Consider the following 23632-nt stretch of genomic DNA (forward strand, 5'->3'; position numbering starts at 1 on the left):
TGAAAAGACATGTGGAACTCAGTTTTTCCACGACATAATAAATACAGATTATAAGTGCAATGTTATTTAAGGTACAATAGCCATTTTGTAGAAATAATACATTTTGTTAACCTAGACCAGTGATTCCCAACCTTTTTTATTTGTAGGAACCCTTGAAGTATTTAAAAAAAATCTCGGAGAACCCCTATCTGGCTGACACATATTAGGCTGCATCCCCGCTAGCTCTGAGCTCACTGAGAAGGCGGCGCTTGGCGAGGTGACTTGCATATATATATATATATATATATGCAAGTCCCCGCTCACGCGCGTGGCACACACGCTCACCGGCGCTCGGCGCTTACGTAAACAAATTATTTAAACTTTCTAGCGCGCTCAGCTTCCCCTGCTCCCCAATCACCCCCGCGAGCGCTTGTGAAAATTTAAAGGACACCCGGCGCCCATGCTTGGAGAGGTCTCCAAGCATGAGCGTGCTCAGCGCCAGCAGGACAAAGCCTTAGGCAGCGCTTATAGTGCTGGCGACATCGCATCAAAACAAATGTATTGACACCGTCGCGTGCGCTTATAGTAGGAGCGACAGGACAGCGCGATGGCTTTCTTGCGATCACTGGAAGTCACTACAATTTGATTTTTCCAGCAACTGCAGCGTGACGTCAGTGTCGCCGGCACTATTAGCGCGACCTTAGGTTAATTTCACACCTCACGAGTCTCCTCTATTTCCCACCCTCTACCCATGTATTTCTCTCCCCTACATCTCACTCACTCTCCCCCCCCTCCCACCTTGCATGTATTTATCTACCCCGCATCTCACTCTTACTCCCTCTTTTCCTCACTTACTCCCCCCTCTTCTCTCACTCGCCCCTACCTTCCGTCAATTACCCCACTCACTCTATCTTTGTGGGGGACAAAATACATAGCAAAAAACCCCACACCCCTTAATACATGTAACCCCACCCTGCTAAACATTAATAAAAATACCGCCCCCACCAATACATTTTAAAAAGACCCCCACTGCATCAAAACATTTTAAAAAGGCCCCCACCGCCTCAATACATTTTTAAAAGACCCCCATCGCCTCAATACTTTTTTAAAAGACCCCTCCCCTCCCCTCCCCCCCTTACATATTTTTAAAAAATCAGGCCGCACGGGTAAAATCATCATCATATCTCCCCCAGCACCCCTCATCATCATTCTCATATATCTCCCCCCACACCCGTCATCATCCTCATATCTCCCCCTGCACCCATCATCATCATCATCCACATATTCCCACCCCCTGCATCTCACAGCACCCTCATTTACCCACTCCCCTGCATCTCATATCTCCTTCTTATACCCACCCCCTGCATCTCACATCACCCTCATATACCCCCCATGCATCTCACATCACCCTCATATTTCCCCCTCCCTGCATCTTCCATCCCCATCCCCTCTCTCCCCCCACTACTTCAGGTGGCGGAGACGGTGTGCAGGATGCGGTTGCGGACAGGAGGTGGCTAGGGGCAGGACGCGGCGGCGAGGACTGCACACATGCATGTGCTCGCTAGCAGCAGGCTCCGGAAGTGCCGGATTGCTAGAGCATGGCTGTGAGTGGGCTCTGGAGGAGGAGGGGGGGGGAATAGCCAAGGGGCAGGGCGAGCCAGGGAGAGAGCCAGGGAAGCTGCTGTGAGCAGCTAGGCAGAACCCCTGGGACTGCTTCCGCAAACAAACATTCTGCACTAACACTTTTGACAGACTTTTAAGGAGTTTGCACCAGGTTCAATTTAGCGGACGGTTTTGACTCAGTTTCTAGTCTTTATTTTCTTGCACATACAGTACCATTTACATCTGTACACCCACCGCCCGCCATTTCTGTGCTCCCAAAAAAATTAATAAACTCATTTTTTGATGCTGAAGGCGCAGACAAGAAATCTCAGGTTATTAGTATAACATCCTTTCGAAGGCAACACATTTGCAAAGCCATTGTAAGGTAAAATGTCCCCAAAGCAAAGGCGCTCTGGAGGTTAAAAGTGTATAGCAAATATGATGTAAAATCAGTCCACTGATGTTTAGCATCATCAGTCTCATTAACTTCAATGGAATCGCACTGACACTAATCAGTACTTTTAAAGGAGTAATCAAAGAAATATCTTACTTTTTTTTAAATAGATCAGTTCTGTAGTATTAGATAATACTTAAAAATTAATTTAACTCAATGCCATTTTGAATGAGTTTTAATATATATATATATATATATATAACAAATTGGAGTAGCGCCTTAGGAAACTTGATAAGGATAAATCAGCTGTGTATATCAGATAGAGAAATCAAGGCTGTTTGACCAAAGAAACCCCAAAAGGGCGAATTTGTGATTAAAACAACTGGAATCTAGTGACGAAACGCGTAGGGCGTTTCCCAAAGAGGCGAGTTTGTGGCTGACACTATTGCATGAACGGAGAGAGTACCTTGAAGCTTTTGCTATTTTGTTTGGGACTGCCGTCGTTTCCGGTCTTGCGGTTGCCTGCTGGTGAGCAGTGAGAGCTGTAGGAGGTGTATCTGGAGGGAGTCTCTGTCCGTGTTGCTGATTACTACATCATCTGGCTGCGGTGGCTCCACTACATCTTGCTGAACCAACGGACACACCAGAGGTGGCACCAAAGGGGCAGGCTGATACATCCCCTTCCCAGCTTCAAGGCGATTGAGTATAACTCATAAATGCTATATTTTTTACTCTGTTTGTGAGTGCGCTTTTTATATTTTATAAAAATACCGTTTTATACTTTATCACACAAGGAGTGCGCCTGTTTTTTCTTCTTGTTTTCTGTGTATATATATATATACTAGCTGAGAGACCCGGCGTTGCCCGGGATGTGAACCGTGAATAAGTATGTGTAAATGTTGTATTGTAAACTTGTAATGTTATGTGAATGTTATGTAATATGTAGTAAAATGTTGTCTGGGGGGGTGATGTGGGCTGTGGGGGGAATGTGGGCTGTGGGGGGTGGATGTGGGCTAGGGGGGGGGTATGTGGTGTTGGGGGGGATGTGGTGTGGGGGGATGTGGTGTGGGGGGGATGTGGTGTGGGGGGGGATGTGGGTTGGTGTTGGGGGGGGGTGATGTGTGCTCGGGGGTGGGTGGGGGATGTGGGCTCTGGGGGGGAAGATGTGTGTTGGGGGGGGTGATGTGGGCTGGGGGGGATGTGGGGTGGGGGGTGATGTTGTCTGTGGGGTGTGATGTGGGCTGTGACAGGCCAAAGGTGCAATGCGATTGTCCCTAGGGACCGGACATCCAGACATCCAGACATCCAGACATCCAGACAGGCATACAGTGCTTTCAATTATATATAGTAAGATATATATATATATATATACATATATATATATATATATATATATATATATATATATATATATATATATATATATATATATATATATATATATGTGTGTAAATATATATATCCTGCTTTGATTTCTATAGCCGGTTTCAGCACACCTCCCCAGCAGATTTTTGAAACACTTTTCTGTTTATGATAATTTGTTGCCAACATTCCCAGCAGTTTGAGCTGCAAACTGTAACAATAGATTAATGTTACCTTAGTAATATAAGAATACATTGTAGCTGCTGAGTTGCTCTGACTGAAGGATGGATTGAAACTGAAAGGCAGCCATTTAGTGAACCCCACGAAGCAGGCTCTTTGCTGATCGATCACAAGAAAACGAATCTATCAGCAGCTTAGGTAATTAGTTTTCAATAAAACTAATCAAAGGCTGCACATTAAAAAAAAAAAATACAAAATAGTTTTTGTTAAGTGCCTCTATAAATTAAAATGCCATTTTTTGATCAAGAACCCCACTAATGATATATCTGCTGCAAATACTCAATATAGTGGGGATACTACAGTACCAGTAATGATGTCATTTATACTGTATTTGTACTGTAGCAGATTTGTGCTGCATTGGGTATTTGAGGCAGGATTAGAGTGCAGACTGTGAACTGCACCTGGAAACAAACATTATTTTATTGCTCATGTTTTAACCCCTTCTGAGTCTGGGGGGCATTTCTGGTTGTGGAAGGGTTAAGTATGTAATATTGGCGTTGCAAATGTATACTGTACATATATTTAGAATTATTCTCTGTATCATTTGTATAAAACATTTTTTTTAAAAGGGCCCTCACATGATCTGCAAATTATTTTTCTTTGCCTGATTTTACTTGATATTTCTCACACTGCATAAAGCAGGGGAGGCCAACGCCAGTCCTCAAGGGCTACCAACAGGTCAGGTTTTCAGGATATCCCTGCTTCAGCACAGGTGGCTCAATTGATTGCTCAGTCTTTGACTTAGCCACCTGTGCTGAAGCAGGGATATCCTGAAAACCTGACCTGTTGGTAGCCATTGAGGACTGGAATTGGCCTCCCCAGGCTTACACAGTCCGCAGTGGCCTTTATTAAGCGGTGACTTAATGTAAGACTGTGCTAGCACAGGGCAATTTCACTAAGATTAGGTAACTTTGTCACAAATGTCTGATCTCCAACTAAAAGGCTGTACGAGAACATGCCGGCCCAGCTTCTGCCTCAGAGGCTCAGTGATGAATTGAAGAGTTCTCTTCCAGCTTAGATGTAAGAAGAATGAGTCAGAGGTAGGCATACAACGAGACATTCTGTAAACCATAGCGACAGGCAGGAGCAGGAGAGCGACGAGTGAAACGGAGAAGAATAGATTAAGAAGCGTTTAGGAAAGACACAAAATCCTTTCTTTTTTTTTTTTTGGAAGGCTGTAATTTCCTTGATTTCCTCTAGTACTAGTAACACCTTTTAGTCTGCTTACATCACAGCTATAAGCTCTCGTTCATCTTTTTACAGTTTTCCTAGCTCAGTGCTACTTAAAATGCTAATTATATTTTTGGCATTTCAGGAGGTCACGGATTTAAAGCCTCCCCATGCAGCAAAACCAATGTGTTATGGTGCAGACAGCTTCAGTTACCTTATTAAAGAGAAATATCTTGTTGCTCTCCATGAGCTTCTTAAAATTATACATCTGGGGTTGTTTTTGTAATCGCAAGTGTGTTTCTTTTACAGCAGGGGATTTGGGGGAAAATAACCCACTTTCTTGGTCATGTATGTCTACCTGCCTTAGGTTTATGGCTACTCAGAACTGGTGGAAATAATTTCCATAGATAAAAGGGAAAAATAGTGACACACAACATTTGATAGATCCCATTATAATAAGCGTTCCCCAATTCTCTCCTTACCACTACCTCCCGTTTTTCTCTATGTAACACTTTTTTCCTTCAGACTATGGGATCTCCTGCTGAAGTGGGATCCTGAGTCTTATTATGGATATATATATATACACACGCACATACACAGTTCAATCCCGTTAAAGCGCGATCCGCTATAAGTCCTCGCATGGCAAAATGTACGCGATCCCGGCTATAACGCAGTCTCATTCTGTGGACCCCGAGAACCGTGTTATAACGGGGTTTCGCTGTATTTATATATCTTGCAACTGGACACAACACAACCTTGTTGAATTATAATGGGTTTATATGTGTGTGTGTGTGTGTGTGTGTGTGTGTGTGTGTGTGTGTGTGTGTGTGTGTGTGTGTGTGTGTGTGTGTGTGTGTGTAGCCCAGTCTCCTGGGACTAATGATTTCCTGGCCTCATAACACTGTAAGTCCCCTTTAATAAGTGGGCAGTATTAGCAGTAGGCTATGCTGAGTATGTTATATTGTTCATTGTGTATGTTCAAAACAGTTCAGGACTAGCCTGTGTTTGTAAGGGGGGGTCTATGACAGTGAATAGGCTTACAAGCCACTCCCCAGGGAAGGAGGGGGTGTTCTTTTCTATAGAATAGAATAAGGGGTTGAGCTAGGCGGTTATGCTGGGAGACTTTAGAGTGTGCAGACACAGAAGAGAGTTCTCCTGCTAGAGGAGTGTGCTGAGGCCTAGCCCAATAAAGGGTAGGGTACTGAGGAGCTAATGGCTAATGCCTCAAGATAGGGTATCATGTCAATCCTGTGATGTATATATGCATGTATGTGTCTTTATTTTGTATAGCGCCATTAATGTACATAGCGCTTCACAGTAGTAATACACGTGACAATTATATAAATAACAAATAAAACAAATAACAGATCATGGGAATAAGTGCTTCAGACATAAAAGTAACATTTCAGAAGAGGAGTTCCTGCTCCGTAGAGCTTACAATCTAATTGGTAGGTAGGAAGAACGTACAGAGACAGTAGGAGGGCATTCTGGTAAGTGCATCTGCAGGGGACAAGCTTTAAGGATCAAGTTTATTGTATTAGCCACGGTGCTACTCATATGCTTCTTAAGCAAGTGTGTCTTAAGGTCTTTAAGGCGGATAGAGAGGGTGCTAGTCGGGTATTGAGGGGAAGGGCATTCCAGAGGTGTGGGGCAGTCAGTGAGAAAGGTTTGAGGCAGGGGAGGGCTTTAGATACAAAGTTCCGAGGTCACGGCAGGCAAAGAGTAGTCAAGTTCAGATTCAAGGTCAAGACAGCCAACAGGCAAAACAAAAGCAAGGCAGAGCTCAGACAGGACCATGTAACAAGTACTTTGTACGAGACTGACAGGGAGCAACTGCCTGCTATTTAAAGGCCAGAGGCAGCTGCTGGCAATGAGGGCCAGAGAGAGGCTGACTTCCTGTCAGGAAGTGAGGAGCAGGAATTGCCAGGAAGCAAGATGGCCACGGTAGCTTCAGTGAGGGTGCGAGGTAACTTCCGGTCGGCAGCCATCTTAGGTATCCAGACAGATCTCTTATAATATGCTCCCCTTCAGGGTCGAACTCCAGGCCGGCCAGATCCTGGTTTATCTGGACATCTACAGTGGGGGAGGTCGGGGTGTATCTGGACGAGTACTTAGGGAAGGTTGATGTGTACTCTGAGGAACTGGGACTGGCTGGGATGTATCTAGCGCCGCTCAGGGAATAACTGTGCGATCTTGGACTGTAACTAGGACTGGTGGGGCTCTGACTGGGGGAGGTCGGGGAGTAACTGGGACTGGTCGGACTGTAACTGGGACTGGTGGGGTTGTAACTGGGACTGGTGGGGTGGGTCGGGGAGTAACTGGGACTGGTCGTACTGTAACTAGGACTGGTGGGGCTGTGGCTGGGGGACATCAGAGAGGAGGGGGAGGTGAGAGAGGTGGGCAACTTGGCCTGGGCTTGCTGTACACGTTGCAGCATGGTAATGGCGGACACGATCTTAGATGGAGGAAAGATGGGAACCTTATCCGTAGCGTCTGTCGTCCGTGGACAACTCGCAGTATAGGGCATCAGCCTTCACTTTCTTGGATTCTGAGCAATAGGAAACCCCAACAGGGTGACAGGATGGAAGGCATTTCTAATCGCAGGCAGACCCCCACGTTAGTATCTGTCCTGAGGTCCACTCAATCCGGGGGTTATGAATGTGTAGCCAAGGAAGCCCCAGAATTACATCGATGGTTGGGGAATGGATAACATCCAGCTGAAGAACCTCATGGTGCAAACCACCGACCGTGACTTTGAGCTGAGTCGTCTCTTGCGAAACGACTCCAGATCCCAACGGTCTAATATCAATAGAGGAGATACCCAAGGGCATGTCCTTTCTCTGGAGAGGAATATAGACTCGCTGAGTGAAGGAAGTCTGCGAGACTGTGAGATTTTCTCCAGAGGCATTCAGAGGAACGAGTGGAGGAACGCAGCATGCGCTTGTGGGGATTTAGCCAGGGTCTGGGGTTAGAAGGGCGAGGATGGCAGAGAGAAAGCGGGGCATGTAGATAAAGAGAGAAGGATAAGGCAGAGTTGTAGTTCCTGACCAGGTTGTCAGGGTCTGTAGCAGAACTGAGAGGAGAGGGAGGAGCGTAAAGTGGAATCAAAGGCTCGTAGGTTAATAGAGTGCAGGTTTCTGCAGAAATTAGATGGAGATGGAGAAGGGGAGAGAGAAAATTAGATGAGGTGATGCTCAGAGAGAGGAATGGGGGAAATGGAGAAATCAGAGAGATAACAGTTCTTGGTGAAAACCAGGTCTAGGTAGTGGCCATCCTTGTGGGTGCTGGCTGCAGTCCACTGTTGAAGGCCAAAAGAAGAGGTTAGAGAGAGAAAGCGGGAAGCCCAAGGAAGAGAGGGGTCATCAATGGTGCAGTTGAAGTCCCCAAGGAGAAGAACAGGGGAGTCTGAGGAGAGAAAGAAAGTGAGCCAGGATTCAAAGTGATAGAGAAAGATAGACGAGGGATGAGTAGAGGTAGGTGGGTGATAGATGACCGCCACGCGGACAGGGAAAGGAGAGAAATCTGGACAGTGTGAGCCTCAAAGGAGGAAAAAGCAAGAGATGGAGGAATAGGAAGGGTATGGTAGCGGCAGATAGAGGAGAGCAGGAGCCCCATGCCTCCTCTCCTGCCATCACGGAGTGTGGGAGAAAGAAAGGCCACCATAAGAGATGGCAGCTTCCAGAGCAGAGTCAAACTGAGTGAGCCAGGTCTCAGTTATAGCAAATAGGAGCAGAGAGTGAGAGAGAAAGAAGTCATGCACAGAGATCCAGTGTATGTATCCTGCTGTTCAATAAACTTCAGTCACACCAAAACCTGGCGTAGTATTTGCAGCATGGCTATAGATCAAAGAAGAAGTGTCCATGAGGTGCATCATGAAACCTCAGTATCCTCTTGGACTGGAGGCGCTGACACCTAGAGAAACACGGTGAGCCTGTCCCGATGTCCTCCCCACAACATCGCAGAGATCTCCTGCCTCCTGTTTACCAACCAGGAATGAGACTGATGCCACAGAGTACACCAGTAGCAAGACCATTTCCCAGAGGGGTGGGGGGGGAGAAGAGGGCTACATATATATTATACCATATATATTATACACACACACACATATATATATGTAAATCCGCAGCACTCACAAGATGAAACATTTTATTTTTTAATCAAAAGTCATCAGGCAGCCTGATGACTTTTGATTAAAAAATACATTTTTCATCTTGTGAGTGCTGCGGTTTATTTTGCTGTATATCTTTGGGACTGGTTGGTGCTCCTCATCCATCTGCAAGGACCCGGACTATTGATAAGTATACTTTGGTCTTGATTCATATGGTGTGTGCTGCTATTACGTGAGTGGCAAACAGGAAGCCTGATCCTCCGCCACTGGGAGCCTGGGGTGTGTGTGACAAGTATACTAACAGCGCCTCCACCTGGGAAGGCTCCTCACACAGTGGGATAGCCCCTCCCAAGACAATACAGCCAGTAATTACACACAAGGGTATATGTAACAGTATTTACTGGACAGTAATTTATACCATGAACAATGCAATGCAACACATAACAATACAGTATATAGGTATACATACCCGCGGAATATACCCACAGTACTTGGATGCAGGGGCACCAGTGTCCAGGCCACAATAGCCAATCCCACCCCAAGTGTGTAACAGCGCTGCACACGTGAATTGTTGGTGCACTTGTAGATATACCTGCCCGGGCGTTCCAGCCCCCGGGTGCCGCTGAGTATTCACAAACAACCGATCAGTCTGTCCACCGAAGATCCGCCTCTGCATGGGGGGGTATCCGGCTGGAGGGTCCCACCTTAGGATAGTCTCTGGGTTGATGGCCTGGTCTGGTCCCAGATGAAGGCCTCACAGACAGTATGCGTCCGACACAGATGTGCTGACTACCACTTATGTGCTAAGAGAAGCGTCCCTGTCTTGGGGCCTTCCCTACAGCACACAAGCTAATAGTGATGGGGTCTAGCAGGAACCTAAGGGGATATACTGGCCTAGTCCAGCGGAGCACTTCTCCCTGGACCTTACCTATCCCCTTGCTGTCTGGGAAATGACATGCAAATGAGCACACAGTGCCACCTTTTGCTTCAAATCCATACTGATATATACCAACCTGACCCTTAACTGCAGGATCACCTTACACACTACTACACATTTAATAAAATACAATAGGATCGCTGCGCGAATGGGTTATAAAGTCACTTTCAGGTCACCCCATCATTGGGGTAGTGGCCTATATGTTATGGATGCCAGAACACCCGCTGAAGCTCGTTAGAAGGTGTACGTGTGTTGCAGGCCTGTGCTTCACAAAGTTGCTTCGGTACCAATAAGAATGCAGTGGTCGGGAGCTATCCTCTGCTGTGTGTCTCAATCACTCACAAGCTGCCATGTGGTCCCGCACAGCTGTCTCTCTCACTCCCTTGCACCCTGCGGGTTTGTTCCTCCTCTGCTGCACGCGCTTGTCCAGCGCTCACGCTCTCTCCTCATCCCTCTCTCTCTCTCCCCTCATCCCTCTCTCTCTCTCCTCATCCCTCTCTCTCTCCTCATCCCTCTCTCTCTTCCCCCTCATCCCTCTCTCCTCATCCCTCTCTCTCTCTCCTAATCCCCCCTCTCTCTTCTCCCTCATCCCTCTCTCTCCTCATCCCTCTCTCTCTCTCTCTCTCTCTCTCTCTCTCTCTCTCTCTCTCTCCCCTCTCTCTCCTAATCCCCCCCTCTCTCACTTCCCCCTCATCCCTCTCTCTCCTTATCCCTCTGTCTCTCTCTCTCCCCCCTCATCTCTTGCTCGGCTTGCCAAAGTCACCTGTCCTGTAGAGAGGAACCTGCTAGGACAGGGGTCTGCAACCTGTGTCTCCCGAGCCGCATGCGGCTCTTTCCATACTTACTTGCGGCTCTCTGCAGGTTGCCGACCCCCAGCTGCTGCCTCTCTCCCTCACTGTCCTGCCGGCGGCTGCGTGGGGGGGGGGGGTGGCCCGCCTGGCGCTGGCCTCATGTTGCCACCAGGCCCAACGTCTCCCCAGCTGCTTGCCTGCCTGTCTCCTGTACTGTGCTCTCATGCCGGTGCGCGCCGGGAGTGCGTGTCGCAACTTCCGGCACGAGCCGACATCGCAGAGCCCGGCGTGGGACAGTACAGGATAGAGGCAGGCCAGTAGCTGGGGTGATGTCAGGCTCGGCGGCAACAAGAGGCATGACCAGTGCTGGCCGGATCCCTTCCCCCCCGCCCGCCCCCTTGCAGCCACTGGTAGGACAGTGAGGGACAGAGGCCTAATGTAAGTGTATATATGTATATATGTGTGTGTCTATATGTATTTGGGGGGGGGAGGGTAGTTGCGTGTGTGTATTTGGGGGGGGGATAGTGTGTGTATTTGGGGGGATAGTTGTGTGTTTGTGTATTTGGGGGGGTCGTGTAGGTGTTTTTGGGGGGTAGTGTGTGTATGTATTGGGTATTGTATATTTGTAAATGACACTGTTTTGCACAGAAAAACAATGAATACAAATAAAGGGGCTTATTATTGTGAGATGCATTTTATTCCCCCACATATTTTGTCGTATGTTAATGCTTATACAGTATATACCTACTAGTGTGTGGACAGTATATGTATGTGTGGGCATGTAGGGGGCAGTCAGCCTGTGCTGCTTGCCGACCCCTGTGGTAGGGGGCAGAGGTTTCAGACCCCTGTGGTAGGGGGCAGATGTTTCAGACCCCTGTGCTAGGGGCAGAGGTTGCAGACCCCTGTGCTTGGGGGCAGAGGTTTCAGACCCCTGTGGTAGGGGGCAGTCAGCCTGTGTTGCTTGCAAACTGGCCCAGGCAGGGTAAGAGAGGATAGAGCCGCTGATACTGTGATGCTCACAGATACACACTCAAAATGCATCTTTTACCATCAATATTAGCCACATAACCCCTGTGACCTTCTTTGCTCTATCCTCGTACCTAGGGGTCTATGTATCAATGCAAAGAAGTGCAATTCAAGGGGCTTGAGGACTGGAGCTCAGCCCCCTGCTTCAGTTCATTATCCGGGCTGGGTTTTCCGGCATGCCAGGTATTCCCAATTACTTGCTCTAGAGAATCAGATGTGATTTAAATTCAGTTACCGGGTGAAATTCTTCTTGTGTGTTACCAGCTGAGCACAGAGAAGCAGCGAGAGGGAGCCAGCTGATGTGCCTTAGATCAGCTAAATAACAATGAAAAGACTTCCCTGGGAACTGAAGCAACATTGTGCAAATTAAAATGCTTGTGTTTTGTTTTTTTACCCATTTACAATAGTATTTTATTTACTCCCATCATCCCTGAGGTGGTTTTTTTTCTTTGTTAGCATTTTGACCCTACAGTTTTCTGGTTCCCTCTGTCAACATTTTTATACAGAGATTGAATAGCAGTGGGTTATATTAGACGTAAAACAGCAATGGCCCTTAGTTTCCCTGTTTAACCTCTTCCTTGCCACACCGACCTGCAATGCCTCAGAGGCGTTTGCAGATGTATTGGAGGATTTTAGGGAGTGAGGGGAATGGGTGTAGTTCTTTAATTCTCTGACTCGTGGGAGAAGTTACATGATACACAGTCACTAATGTGATGCATCCAGTGTGTTCTTGTGCTATCACTGACGATCTGTCACTCATTTCGAGAGTGTATTACCCATTGAAAGACGGGGTCATTGGTCATTGACCTCACAGACATCCATGACGTGTCATAATGACATGTTTTAAGTTCATAACCCCTGTCCCTCATTCCTTTGGATCATTGCAGCTTGACAGCTTTGTCTAAGGGTTGAATGAGGTTAATGCTATTTCTGCTGCTACTGTGATAGACTGCACTGCACCTGCCACAGGTCAATAAAATGAACCAAGGGAATTTATCCAGAGACATGGAAAATAATTTACTGGCCACAATTGTTGGTCGAAAAGTGAAACCGTTCAAAACGAGTGGCTGCAGATTTCACTGGACACAGCCTGAAAGGGATATAAATCATGACACACAAGGCAGCTTATCCAGGAATCTCAGCTGCAGGAACAAACCGTGTCAGAAGTGTTTTCACAGGACGGAAAAAGCTTAATCCGAGCAAATCTGTCTCTGTAATTACACTCTGCAAAACTGCTAAGAGCCTGGCGGGATGATAATCCTGAGCAGGGATAGCTGTGACCCTGTGGATAATATATATAAGAATAAGAATACTAGTGCTTAAAATGAAAGCGCAGCGCTAAATTTGTATTCCCAGATTTGCAGGTTATTATAAACTTCCCAAGTCAACGAAATACATTGTAGAAATGCATTAATATGCCGTCAGTGGAAGCAAAAAACAGCAAGTTACATCATTACATCATTTCCCCTAGTTTTCACGTCAAGGATTTTACTTTAGTAGTTTGGTGGACGTGCAGTGAATTGGTTTATCATTTATGGAGTGTTATTTATTTATAAAATATTTTACCAGGAAGTAATACATTGAGAGTTACCTCTCGTTTTCACGTATGTCCTGGGCACAGAGTTAAGACAAATAATACATGGTTACAAATACAGTTACATAAATGAACAGGGTATACATTATATACAAGACATTGCGTGCACAGTTAAAGAAAATATATATTATGGGCGTATGAAACAGTTACAGACCAGATTAAAATGTGAGACAGCCTTAGATTTGAAAGAACTTAAACTGGTGGTGGCTGTGAGAGTCTCTGGTAGGTTGTTCCAGTTTTGGGGTGCACGGTAAGAGAAGGAGGAGCGACCGGATACTTTGTTGAGCCTTGGGACCATGAACAGTCTTTTGGAGTCTGATCTCAGGTGATAAGTGCTGAGTTATTAGAGCGTTCTCCTCGTTCATTCTTCTTCGCTGGGGTAAGGGCAATTTTGAGTTGTCACACTTAAGGGCCTATTTATTAAACTCAGATAAATGCATTTCTGGGCAAAAACATTTGTTTTCACCTGGATTTTAATCTCGCTGTATTAATTAAGCCCTTATCACACGTCGAAACCCTGCAGAAAATGGAACATTTGGACGCGTTTTGGTTTTGCACTTTTCACTATACGTGAAGCAGCGAGGTCGCCCACAAGGGCAGGGCTAGATATTTAGTCTCCCGTAGGGGAGAGGGGGTGAGAGCCTATTGACTAACATCCCCCCAAACCGAAACTCCATTTGGGCGGATATCAGTGAGCCCACCTGAGACAGATATAAATATGGAGGTACTGTATGGAAGTCAATGGGTCTCTCCATCCTCCTCTCTCTAGGAAAATCCCTATTTCTCCTACTCGAAGGAGGCAAGTTTCGGCCTGGCAGAAAGTGCATGCACATGAGCTGGCAAACCATGTGCTTTTTATGCACTAATCATTTTTACGGAATACTGTGAAAACGCCAGATTTTTATGGCATCGGATCTCTTGTCGTTTTTCGGGAGGTTTTGCAATATGGCCGTTGGTTCAGTACGCCCTTAGTATTACAGAACAGTCTGCGAGTGTCTTTCATACCAGTGCAGAGCTCCTGCAGCTGATTGTAACATTAATCAACCGTCCTATTTCTGTGTCACTCACTGGCCAAGAGGTTGTGTTACCAGCACATTTTATTGTTGCTAATGAGCAAAAATGACCTTGACTAAGGCCGTGGAATAAGTGCAGCACCCGTGCCCACGATTTGTGTCTTTTTCCCATTAAACTGGGACAGCGCTCACACGGTACCATCGCAGTGTATTAAATAACCCCCCTTCCTTCTCTCTCTTCCCGTCTCCAGCAAAAGTCCATATGTGTGTATGTGACTCCGGAGCTGAAATCCATTAATTTCATCTCCGGGGACCCCCGGCTTCCAGAGATGCTTACCTCCGTAGGGGATGCCGGTATTTCTGCGGAGTTTAAGGTCCAGGTCACACGGGGCCCAATAGGAACCGCCACCGGATGTCACGGTTTCCTATTGGCCCGTGTCACGTGGGACAATTAAAGCCGCCATTAGATTAAGGAACGCCGTTTCTCTGCCTGCAGATACCGGCACCACTTCAGAGGTAAGAATCTCTGGAGACAGGGTTCCCCGGAGCTAAGGTTAATGGGGTTCGGCTCCGGAGACCCCCTGCTCCAAACCTGTAATAAACTATTTATATATATATATTTTTTTTTTAAAGTTAACCCATATTGCTGCTTTAAATCAGAGCTACTATGACGGAGGCAGCTAGACTACTAAATCTTCTTTGAAAACAGCAATAAATAAATAAATAACACAATCCCTTTACCTGTGCTGTGGACAAGCAGTGCCTGGAGTGGTGTGTATTCTTCTGTGTCCAGTCATTAGTTTTGGCTCTGCAGGTACACGTCCCTGCGCACGTCTGTGGTCTGTGTGCACAGCTTACTGCTTTCTCGCGCGCTCTGAGAACGGCCTCGTTCCTTTATTACATTTCTGTGCTTGTGGCTCTACTCCTGTTTGTCTGAGAAACCACCGTTTTATTGTGACCTCTGCTCTGCTTTTGTTAACCCATTTCTCTGCCCTGTAGAAAAGTGCATTAGGGGCCTATCCATCTATGTCTTGTATAGAGCATACACTGAGCAAACCCTGCACAAATGTATATATGTATGTATATCTTTATTTATATAGCACTATTCATGTACATAGCGCTTGACAGCAGTAATACACGTGACATTATCATATAAATACCAAATAATACAAATAACACATCATCGGAAGAAGTGATTTCAGACATAAAAGTAACATTTAGGAAAAGGAGTTCCTGTCCCGAAGAGCTTACAATCTCATTGAGAGATGTTGGGAGATGTAGCAGGTCTGCTGAGAAAAATATCTGAATCACCCACATGACTTCATTGCTTTTCGAGACCTAGGTCTTATTAAACCATGTTTGGTTGTTGCAGATCCCAAATATTAGAAATTACCCTTAGATTGTAAGCTCTTCGGGGCAGGGACTCTTTCGTAAATGTCACTTTTATGTCTGAAGCACTTCTTCCCATGATGTGTTATTTGTATTATTTGGTATTTATCTTATGTCACGTGTATTACTGCTGTAAAGCGCTATGTACATTAATGGGCTATATAAAAAAAGCTGTGTGTGCTGTGCACGCGCATAGTAAGTGAAACTTCTTTGACTTTTGTCGCAGAAATTGACTTATAACGCGCGTGCTCGGCACACATGTGTCAGTCAGTGTATGTCAATCAGTGAGTATGTATGTGCATGTGTGTCAGTCAGTGTGTGCATGTGTGTCAGTCAGTGTGTGCGTGTGTGTCAGTCAGTGTGTGCGTGTGTGTCAGTCAGTGTGTGCGTGTGTGTCAGTCAGTGTGTGCGTGTGTGTCAGTCAGTGTGTGCGTGTGTGTCAGTCAGTGTGTGCGTGTGTGTGTGTGTCAGTCAGTGTGTGCGTGTGTGTGTGTCAGTCAGTGTGTGCGTGTGTGTGTGTGTCAGTCAGTGTGTGTGTGTGTGTCAGTCAGTGTGTGTGTGTGTGTCAGTCAGTGTGTGTGTGTGTGTGTGTGTGTGTGTCAGTCAGCGTGTGTGCCAGTCAGTGTGTGTTCGTGTTTGTGTCAGTCAGTGTGTGTGTCAGTCAGCGTGTGTGCGTGTGTGTCAGTCAGCGTGTGTGCGCGTGTCAGCGTGTGTGCGTGCGTGTGTCAGTCAGCGTGTGTGCGCGTGTGTCAGTCAGCGTGTGTGTGCGTGTGTCAGTCAGCGTGTGTGCGCATGTGTCAGTGTGTGTGCGCGTGTGTCAGTCAGTGTGTGTGTGCGCGTCTGTGCGCGTACCAGTCAGTGTGTGTGTGTGCGCGTGTGTGAGTCAGTGTGTGAGTGTGAGTCAGTGTGTGAGTCAGTGTGTGAGTGTGAGTCAGTGTGTGAGTGTGTCAGTCAGTGTGTGTGTGTGTGTCAGTCAGTGTGTTTGTGTGTGTGTGTCAGTCAGTGTGTGTCTCTCTCTCTCTGTGTTGTGTGAATGTCTCTCTGTGTTGTGCCCCCCACCCCTCCCCCAGGCGGAGCTGCAGACACGGAGCTGCGGACTCCTAGCCCCCCCTGGCGACACGTGGTCCCGTTACCCCCCTCCTCCCGACTCCCACTACCCCCGGCTTAGCTGCGGACACGGAGCTGCGGACACCTAGCCCCCCCTGGCGACACGTGGTCCCGTTACCCCCTCCTCCCGTTACCAAAGCAGGACATTATTGGGGGTCTCCCTCACCTAACGGGGGCGCGCATGGCTCCTCCTCGCAGCTGCTGCTACCGCCGCCGCCCTCTCCTGGCCTGAGGTACCCGGCGGTCACATCTGCGCATGCCCCCCTCAGCTCCTAGGTCTCCTCCGCCTGCTCATCTCCCCTGCACGGGGGTCCAGGGGGAGAAGCAGGATCCCGGGACTCAGGTCGGGCAGGATCCCTGCACGTCCGCCTCCCCCCAGATATCCAGCAGGGCGCGGGTCTCCATGTCCGACAGACATCCCGCTGGGCAGGGGGTCGGTGACCGGCCCGGAGATGAGCTAGCAGCATGTGGCGTCCGTGAGCGTCACCATGACTACCGCATGCGCGGCATGTCAGCGGGCGCGGGGAACAGCGCATGCGCGGCATGGCAGTGCACGTTTGGGGGGAATGGCGCCGCTGCCTGCCACTTCTGCGCATGTGTGGCGTCCGTCAGCGGCGCCATCACAACTGCGCATGCGCGGCATGGCAGCTGGGACCGGCGGCCGTTAGGAGCGGCGCAGCGGCCGGCCGTGTGAGGAGAGCGGCACCCTTTAGTCAGCGGGACACAGGGAAGCGGAGGTAGGGAAGAGGGAGGAGAGAGGCTGAGCAGCGGCTCCTCCTCCTCTCTCAGCCGGAGTACTTGCGGGGCTTCCGCCATCTTATTACACCCGCAGCACCGGAAGCTCTGCGGCAGCCATCTTGCTATACCCATGGCAGTGGCCGTTAGGAGCGGCGCCGGCGGCTATCGCCGCCGCCGCCGCATGTCACAGCAGGTGTGTGGGCAGCATGTCACAGCGGGTGTGTGTGGGGGAGCAGCGGCTGTTAGGAGCGGCGCCGGCGGCTATCGCCGCCGCCGCCGCCGCATGTCACAGTAGATGCAGGGGGGGGGAGGGGGGGAGCCGTGACGTCACTTCCGTTTCACATTTGTCCCCCATCTCTCCCGTTTTACCCCATCAGAATAGGTGCCACTAAAGAAGTTTCACTTCAAAAAAGACACATACATTTGAAACAATAGAAGTTTCAAAGTTGAGTTAAGTCCATGAAATTGTTGATGCTCAAAAGGATGGAGACTCGTTTCTAACAAGCGACTCTCAAAACATGTGTATCCCCCTTTCCATACGCCTAAGGGAACTACGCGGGCGACTGCGCGTGCTGCTGTACCGGTCTGATCACAGGAGGCCTGAGCCTCCGCTTCTGGCAGTCTGGGGTGAGCTCTATCTCCGTGCGTGCAGCGCCTCCACCTATGAGGGATCCCAGCGTTGGCGGGATAACCCCTCACAGGAACTGATATACAGTAATAAGCAATAACACCACACAATGTATATAACTAATCTTTACTGTACACACACTAACACAGATAACACACAATATCAAATACCAACACAGTATCGTGCAATGACCCCAACACTTAGTGGTTCCCCCAAAGTATTGAGGGTGCTGTGGCACCAATAACCCCTGGTGTCCTTCCCAGCAATCCCACCCAAATGTGAGGTAGCGCTAACCCCTGTAGATGTTGGTGCACGTTGGGTACCTGCCTGGGTACTCCAGTACCCAGGTGCTGCTTAGTGCAGTGTGTCGGAGTGGGTCCCACATACCGAGGCCTCTGACACAATTCCCCTCTCTCCTAAGGGTCCTGATCCGCCTCGCAGTGTGAGCTCCAGCCGGAGCGTCTCACACAATGTCTTAGCGCCGTGTGGCCATCCGCCACAGTAATAATACTATTGGAAGAGTCCCTATCTGGGGCCTTCCCTGCAATACTCCTGTACAGGTGTCTCAGGGCCTAACTGGGGCCTAGGGGGCAAAGTCAAGGCCTAGCCCAGGAAGCACAGCTCCCTGGACACTACCTTCTTCCTTCGCTCCTCCGTCAGGCCCGAAGCGCGTGCTCCCCGCACGCGGAGGATATCCTGTTCCTCTCTCCTGCTCGAATCTCATTGGCTGGGACAGTCCCATGTGGTCTTCCCTCAAACCTGAGGATTCAGGGACATGTAGTCCCGCTGCTGCATATGCAGAGCCATTCTAAGATGTCTGCCGCACTCCTGACACTGCGCATGCGCACCTCGCCGCAATGCGCTTGTGCAACTAACAAAATGGCCACCCCCACACCCGATCGGCCTACCAGCTGAGCAGCTCCCACTGGATATATAAAAACAAAATGAAACAAATGAAAAGTTGTACCACAGTTGAACCATGTTTATGTTGCATGTAGGGAATGTACCTTTAGATCCGGGATCTCTTATAGCGAGAGCAGCAGCAGGGAAATCACGCTGTCATCTTCTGCTTTGCGCCAGTCTCCTCACTGTACACCATTGCTGCAGCTTATCCATCTGGCGCCCAGCTGTTACATATTTACTCTGCCGACATGGAAATTGTATGTAAAGATTTTTTTTTTTTAAATCACCCGGGGGGCGCAAATTCGAGCTTTTTTTGTGGCCTCTGAAAGCGTGGTCTGTAATACCCGATTCTTGTTCATTTGCAACTGTCGTCATTAACCCGTTGCATACCATGGCAAGTCCCTCATTCATCCCAGGAGTTAAAGCAGCGCTCCTCCTGTAATAATATATTATTGTCATTGTTTTTAAGATCATGGAAAATGACCAACATCTACTTTTCAGCTTCCAAGTCTAATTTTGAGACATAAACGATATGTCTGTGAAAAATATGCAGATATGTAGGCATGACATATTTCAAAAGATTTGCGTTTGACTCCTTTGGCTATTGGCGGGGGCCAACAATGGGTTAATTCAAGAGTTATACAATATATAGGTTAGTTAGTATCAAGTAATCAAGTATAGCATAATAATGCTCCAGACATGCTAGCAGTATGGAAGGAACAATATAAAGGCTTTTAATTAAATTAATATATATATACACATATTTCTCTTTTTATTCCTGTCTGTGATCCCTATGATATATTCTGTGTAGCTGCTTCCCCATGCTGGAGCAGAGAACAGATCCATTTAAATAAGTGAGGAGTACAGTGTTTGCCAGCACTGGAAAGACACATTCACAGTGTATTGAACAAGGTGAAGTGTTGCTGGGATACTGTATAACCCTCTGGTCCATGTTGGGTTCTGTCCTGCAGGGGGAGCTGCTGAGCCCATGCCGATGTGATGGATCCGTGCGTTGTACCCACCAGCCCTGCCTGATACGATGGATCAGTGAGAGGGGGTCCTGGAGTTGTGAGCTGTGTTATTACAAGTACCATGTCATCGCCATAAGCACAAAGAACCCTCTTCAGGTAAAGGTATGTACAGCCATTTTCACACCTATTGCATGTTAAATCTGTAGCGATGTCCAATCCAAACTGGTTCCCTTTTTAGTTTGCAAGAAAGCGACACAGTTTCTGCAACAAGATGCAAGTTCTTCAAAAATGTGTAATAATTATAAAGCCCACGGAAAGACTCGCCTACAAAATTCACTATGTTCACGTCTAGATGGTACGTTTTTAACAGCTTACCCGGATCGTTTCAGTGACAGCAGCCATTCCCTTCTCTAAGGCTGCGTCCCCGCTAGCGCTGAACGGGCGCCGCTCGCGGCAGCTACTTACATATATAGATATATGTAAATCCCCGCTCGCGCTGTGCGTGCTCGTGCGCGGGCACACACGGTCGGTGCTTAGGTAAACAGAAAAATTATACTTTCCAGCGCGCTCAACTACCCGCGATGCCCCCTGCGCGTGCGCATATATGCAGGACACCCGGCGCTCATGCTTGGAGCGCTCTCCAAGCATGAGCGTGCTCAGCGCCAGCGGGGACTCGGTTTAAGACCCTTATTCAATATACAGTGACCCGACTTCCCAGTGACAGAAGATTGAGTTGCTTTTTATTTGAACGGAGACCATCTCTTCTCCAGGACTGGGATGTGTCTTTAATAGACTGGATTGGGGCCGAAGAAAGAAAGGTGGATTTAAGTCCCCAAACAGGGGGAAATCAAACCCACTTGATCAGATCCACGTGAAACTGGTTTGCGAGACTTTACAGTAGTACACAATTATAATTGAGCCACAAAAGGCAAAAGTTGTTATTGTGCTTTCACCAAGAATATGTTGCACATGTGTAACTTTCTGTGTGACTTTGTGTGTCTTCTGTTTAACATGTTTGTGGAGTACCATGTTCTGTGCATGATTACACGTGTTCTGCAGCTATATTTGCAGCTGTTTTATTTATTTGTCCTATGCATAGAAACCTAGCATTGGATAAGAACAGCTTGGCCCACATAGTGCCCACCTAGTATGCCCACCTAGTGCCCATCTAGTATGCCCACCTAGTATGCCCACCTAGTGCCCACCTAGTATGCCCACCTAGTATGCCCACCTAGTATGTCCACCTAGTATGCCCACCTAGTGCCCACCTTGTATGTCCACCTACTGCCCACCTAGTGCCCACCTAGTATGCCCACCTAGTATGCCCACCTAGTGCCCACCTAGTATGTCCACCTAGTATGCCCACCTAGTGCCCACCTAGTATGCCCACCTAGTATGCCCACCTAGTATGCCCACCTAGTATACCCACCTAGTATACCCACCTAGTATGCCCACCTAGTATGTCCACCTAGTATGCCCACCTAGTATGCCCACCTAGTATGCCCACCTAGTATGTCCACCTAGTATGTCCACCTTGTATGCCCACCTAGTGCCCACCTTGTATGCCCACCTAGTGCCCACCTTGTATGCCCACCTAGTGCCCACCTTGTATGCCCATGTTGCTATCTGCTGTAAACCTCAGATCAGTGGTGGGTAATATGATATATACCAAGGGCCGCAGGTGCAGCCCGTCAGCCCCTAAAAGGGGCGCACATATTATATTGACTCATAGCCCCTCCCTATAACTCTTCCTATTGCTCTATATGACCCCTCCCTATAACTCTTCCTATTGCTCTATATGACCCCTCCCTATAACTCCTCCTATTACCCCATGTTACCGCTCTTTATATAACGCTCTTCAATCTCTCTCTGTGCTGATCTCTCTCCCCCTATCCCTGTGCTGATCTCTCTCCCCCTATACCTGTGCTTATCTCTCTCTCCCCCTCTCTCTGTTCTGATCTCTCTGTCTCTCCCCCTCTCTGTGCAGATCTCTCCCCCCTCTCTCTGTGCTGATCTCTATCCCCCCTTTCTCTGTGCTGATCTCTATCCCCCCTTTCTCTACTGATCTCTCCCTCCCCTCTCTCTGTGCAGATCCCTCTCCCCCTCTCTCTGTGCAGATCTCTCTCCCCCTCTCTCTGTGCAGATCTCTCCCCCCTCTCTCTGTGCAGATCTCTCCCCCCCCTCTCTGTGCAGATCTCTCCCCCCCTCTCTCTGTGTAGATCTCTCTCCCCCTCTCTCTGTGCAGATCCCTCTCCCCCCTCTCTCTGTGCAGATCGCTCCCCCCTCTCTCCCTATATACTCTAACATCCCGCTGCTAATACACCCTAACATCCGGCTGCTAATACCTCACCCTATACACCCTAACGTCCTGCTGCTAATACCTCTCCCTATACACCCTAATACCCCACTGCTAATACTTCTCCCTATACACCCCAACACACTGCTGCTAATAACTCTCCCTATACACCCTAACATCCAGCTGCTAATACCTCTCCCTATACACCCTAACATCCCGCTGCTAATACCTCTCCCTATACACCCTAACATCCTGCTGCTAATACTTCTCCCTATACACCCTAACACCACGCTGCTAATACCTCTCCATATACACCGTAACATCCTGCTGTTAATACCTCTCCCTATACACCCTAACATCCCGCTGCTAATACCTCTCCCTATACACCCTAACATCCCGCTGCTAATACCTCTCCCTATACACCCTAACATCCCGCTGCTAATACCTCTCCCTATACACCCTAACATCCCACTGCTAATACCTCTCCCTATACACCCTAACATCCTGCTGCTAATACCTCTCCCTATACACCCTAACACCCAGCTGCTAATACCTCTCCCTATACACCCTAACACCCCGCTGCTAATACCTCTCCCTATACACCCTAACAGCCCACTGCTAATATCTCTCTATATACCTCCTGCTGCTAATACCTCTCCCTATACATCCTGCTTCTAATACCTCTCCCTATACATCCTGCTTCTAATACCTCTCCCTATACACCCTAACACCCTGCTGCTAATACCTCTCACTATTCACCCTAACACCCTGCTGCTAATACCTCTCCCTATGCTCCCTAACATCCTGCTGCTAAAACCTCTCCCTATACACCCTAACACCCTGCTGCTAATACCTCTCCCTATACACCCTAACATCCTGCTGCTAATACCTCTCCCTATACACCCTAACATCCTGCTGCTAAAACCTCTCCCTATACACCCTAACAGTCCACCCTGCTGCTAATACCTCTCCCTATACACCCTAACATCCCGCTGCTAATACCTCTCCCTATACACCCTAACATCCTGCTGCTAATACCTCTCCCTATACACCCTAACATCCTGCTGCTAAAACCTCTCCCTATACACCTTAACACCCTGCTGCTAATACCTCTCCCTATACACCCTAACACCCTGCTGCTAATACCTCTCCCTATACACCCTAACATCCTGCTGCTAAAACCTCTCCCTATACACCCTAACACCCTGCTGCTAATACCTCTCCCTATACACCCTAACATCCTGCTGCTAATACCTCTCCCTATACACCCTAACATCCTGCTGCTAAAACCTCTCCCTATACACCCTAACAGTCCACCCTGCTGCTAATACCTCTCCCTATACACCCTAACATCCCGCTGCTAATACCTCTCCCTATACACCCT

At 48.1% G+C, this 23632-nt stretch overlaps 1 protein-coding gene across 1 annotated transcript in view; it reads left to right on the forward strand.

Moving 5' to 3' along the window:
* MARCHF4 (membrane associated ring-CH-type finger 4) overlaps window positions 1-23632 on the forward strand; it is a 97132-nt gene that overhangs the window by 31866 nt on the left and 41634 nt on the right. The window contains exon 2 of the mRNA XM_075609725.1: window positions 19953-20114. Within this exon, the coding sequence (XP_075465840.1) occupies window positions 19953-20114 (162 nt within the window). The remainder of the gene's footprint in view (window positions 1-19952; window positions 20115-23632) is intronic.

This window comes from Ascaphus truei, chromosome 7, assembly GCF_040206685.1.
Source record: "Ascaphus truei isolate aAscTru1 chromosome 7, aAscTru1.hap1, whole genome shotgun sequence".
In the NCBI taxonomy this organism is placed as follows: Eukaryota; Metazoa; Chordata; class Amphibia; order Anura; family Ascaphidae; genus Ascaphus; species Ascaphus truei.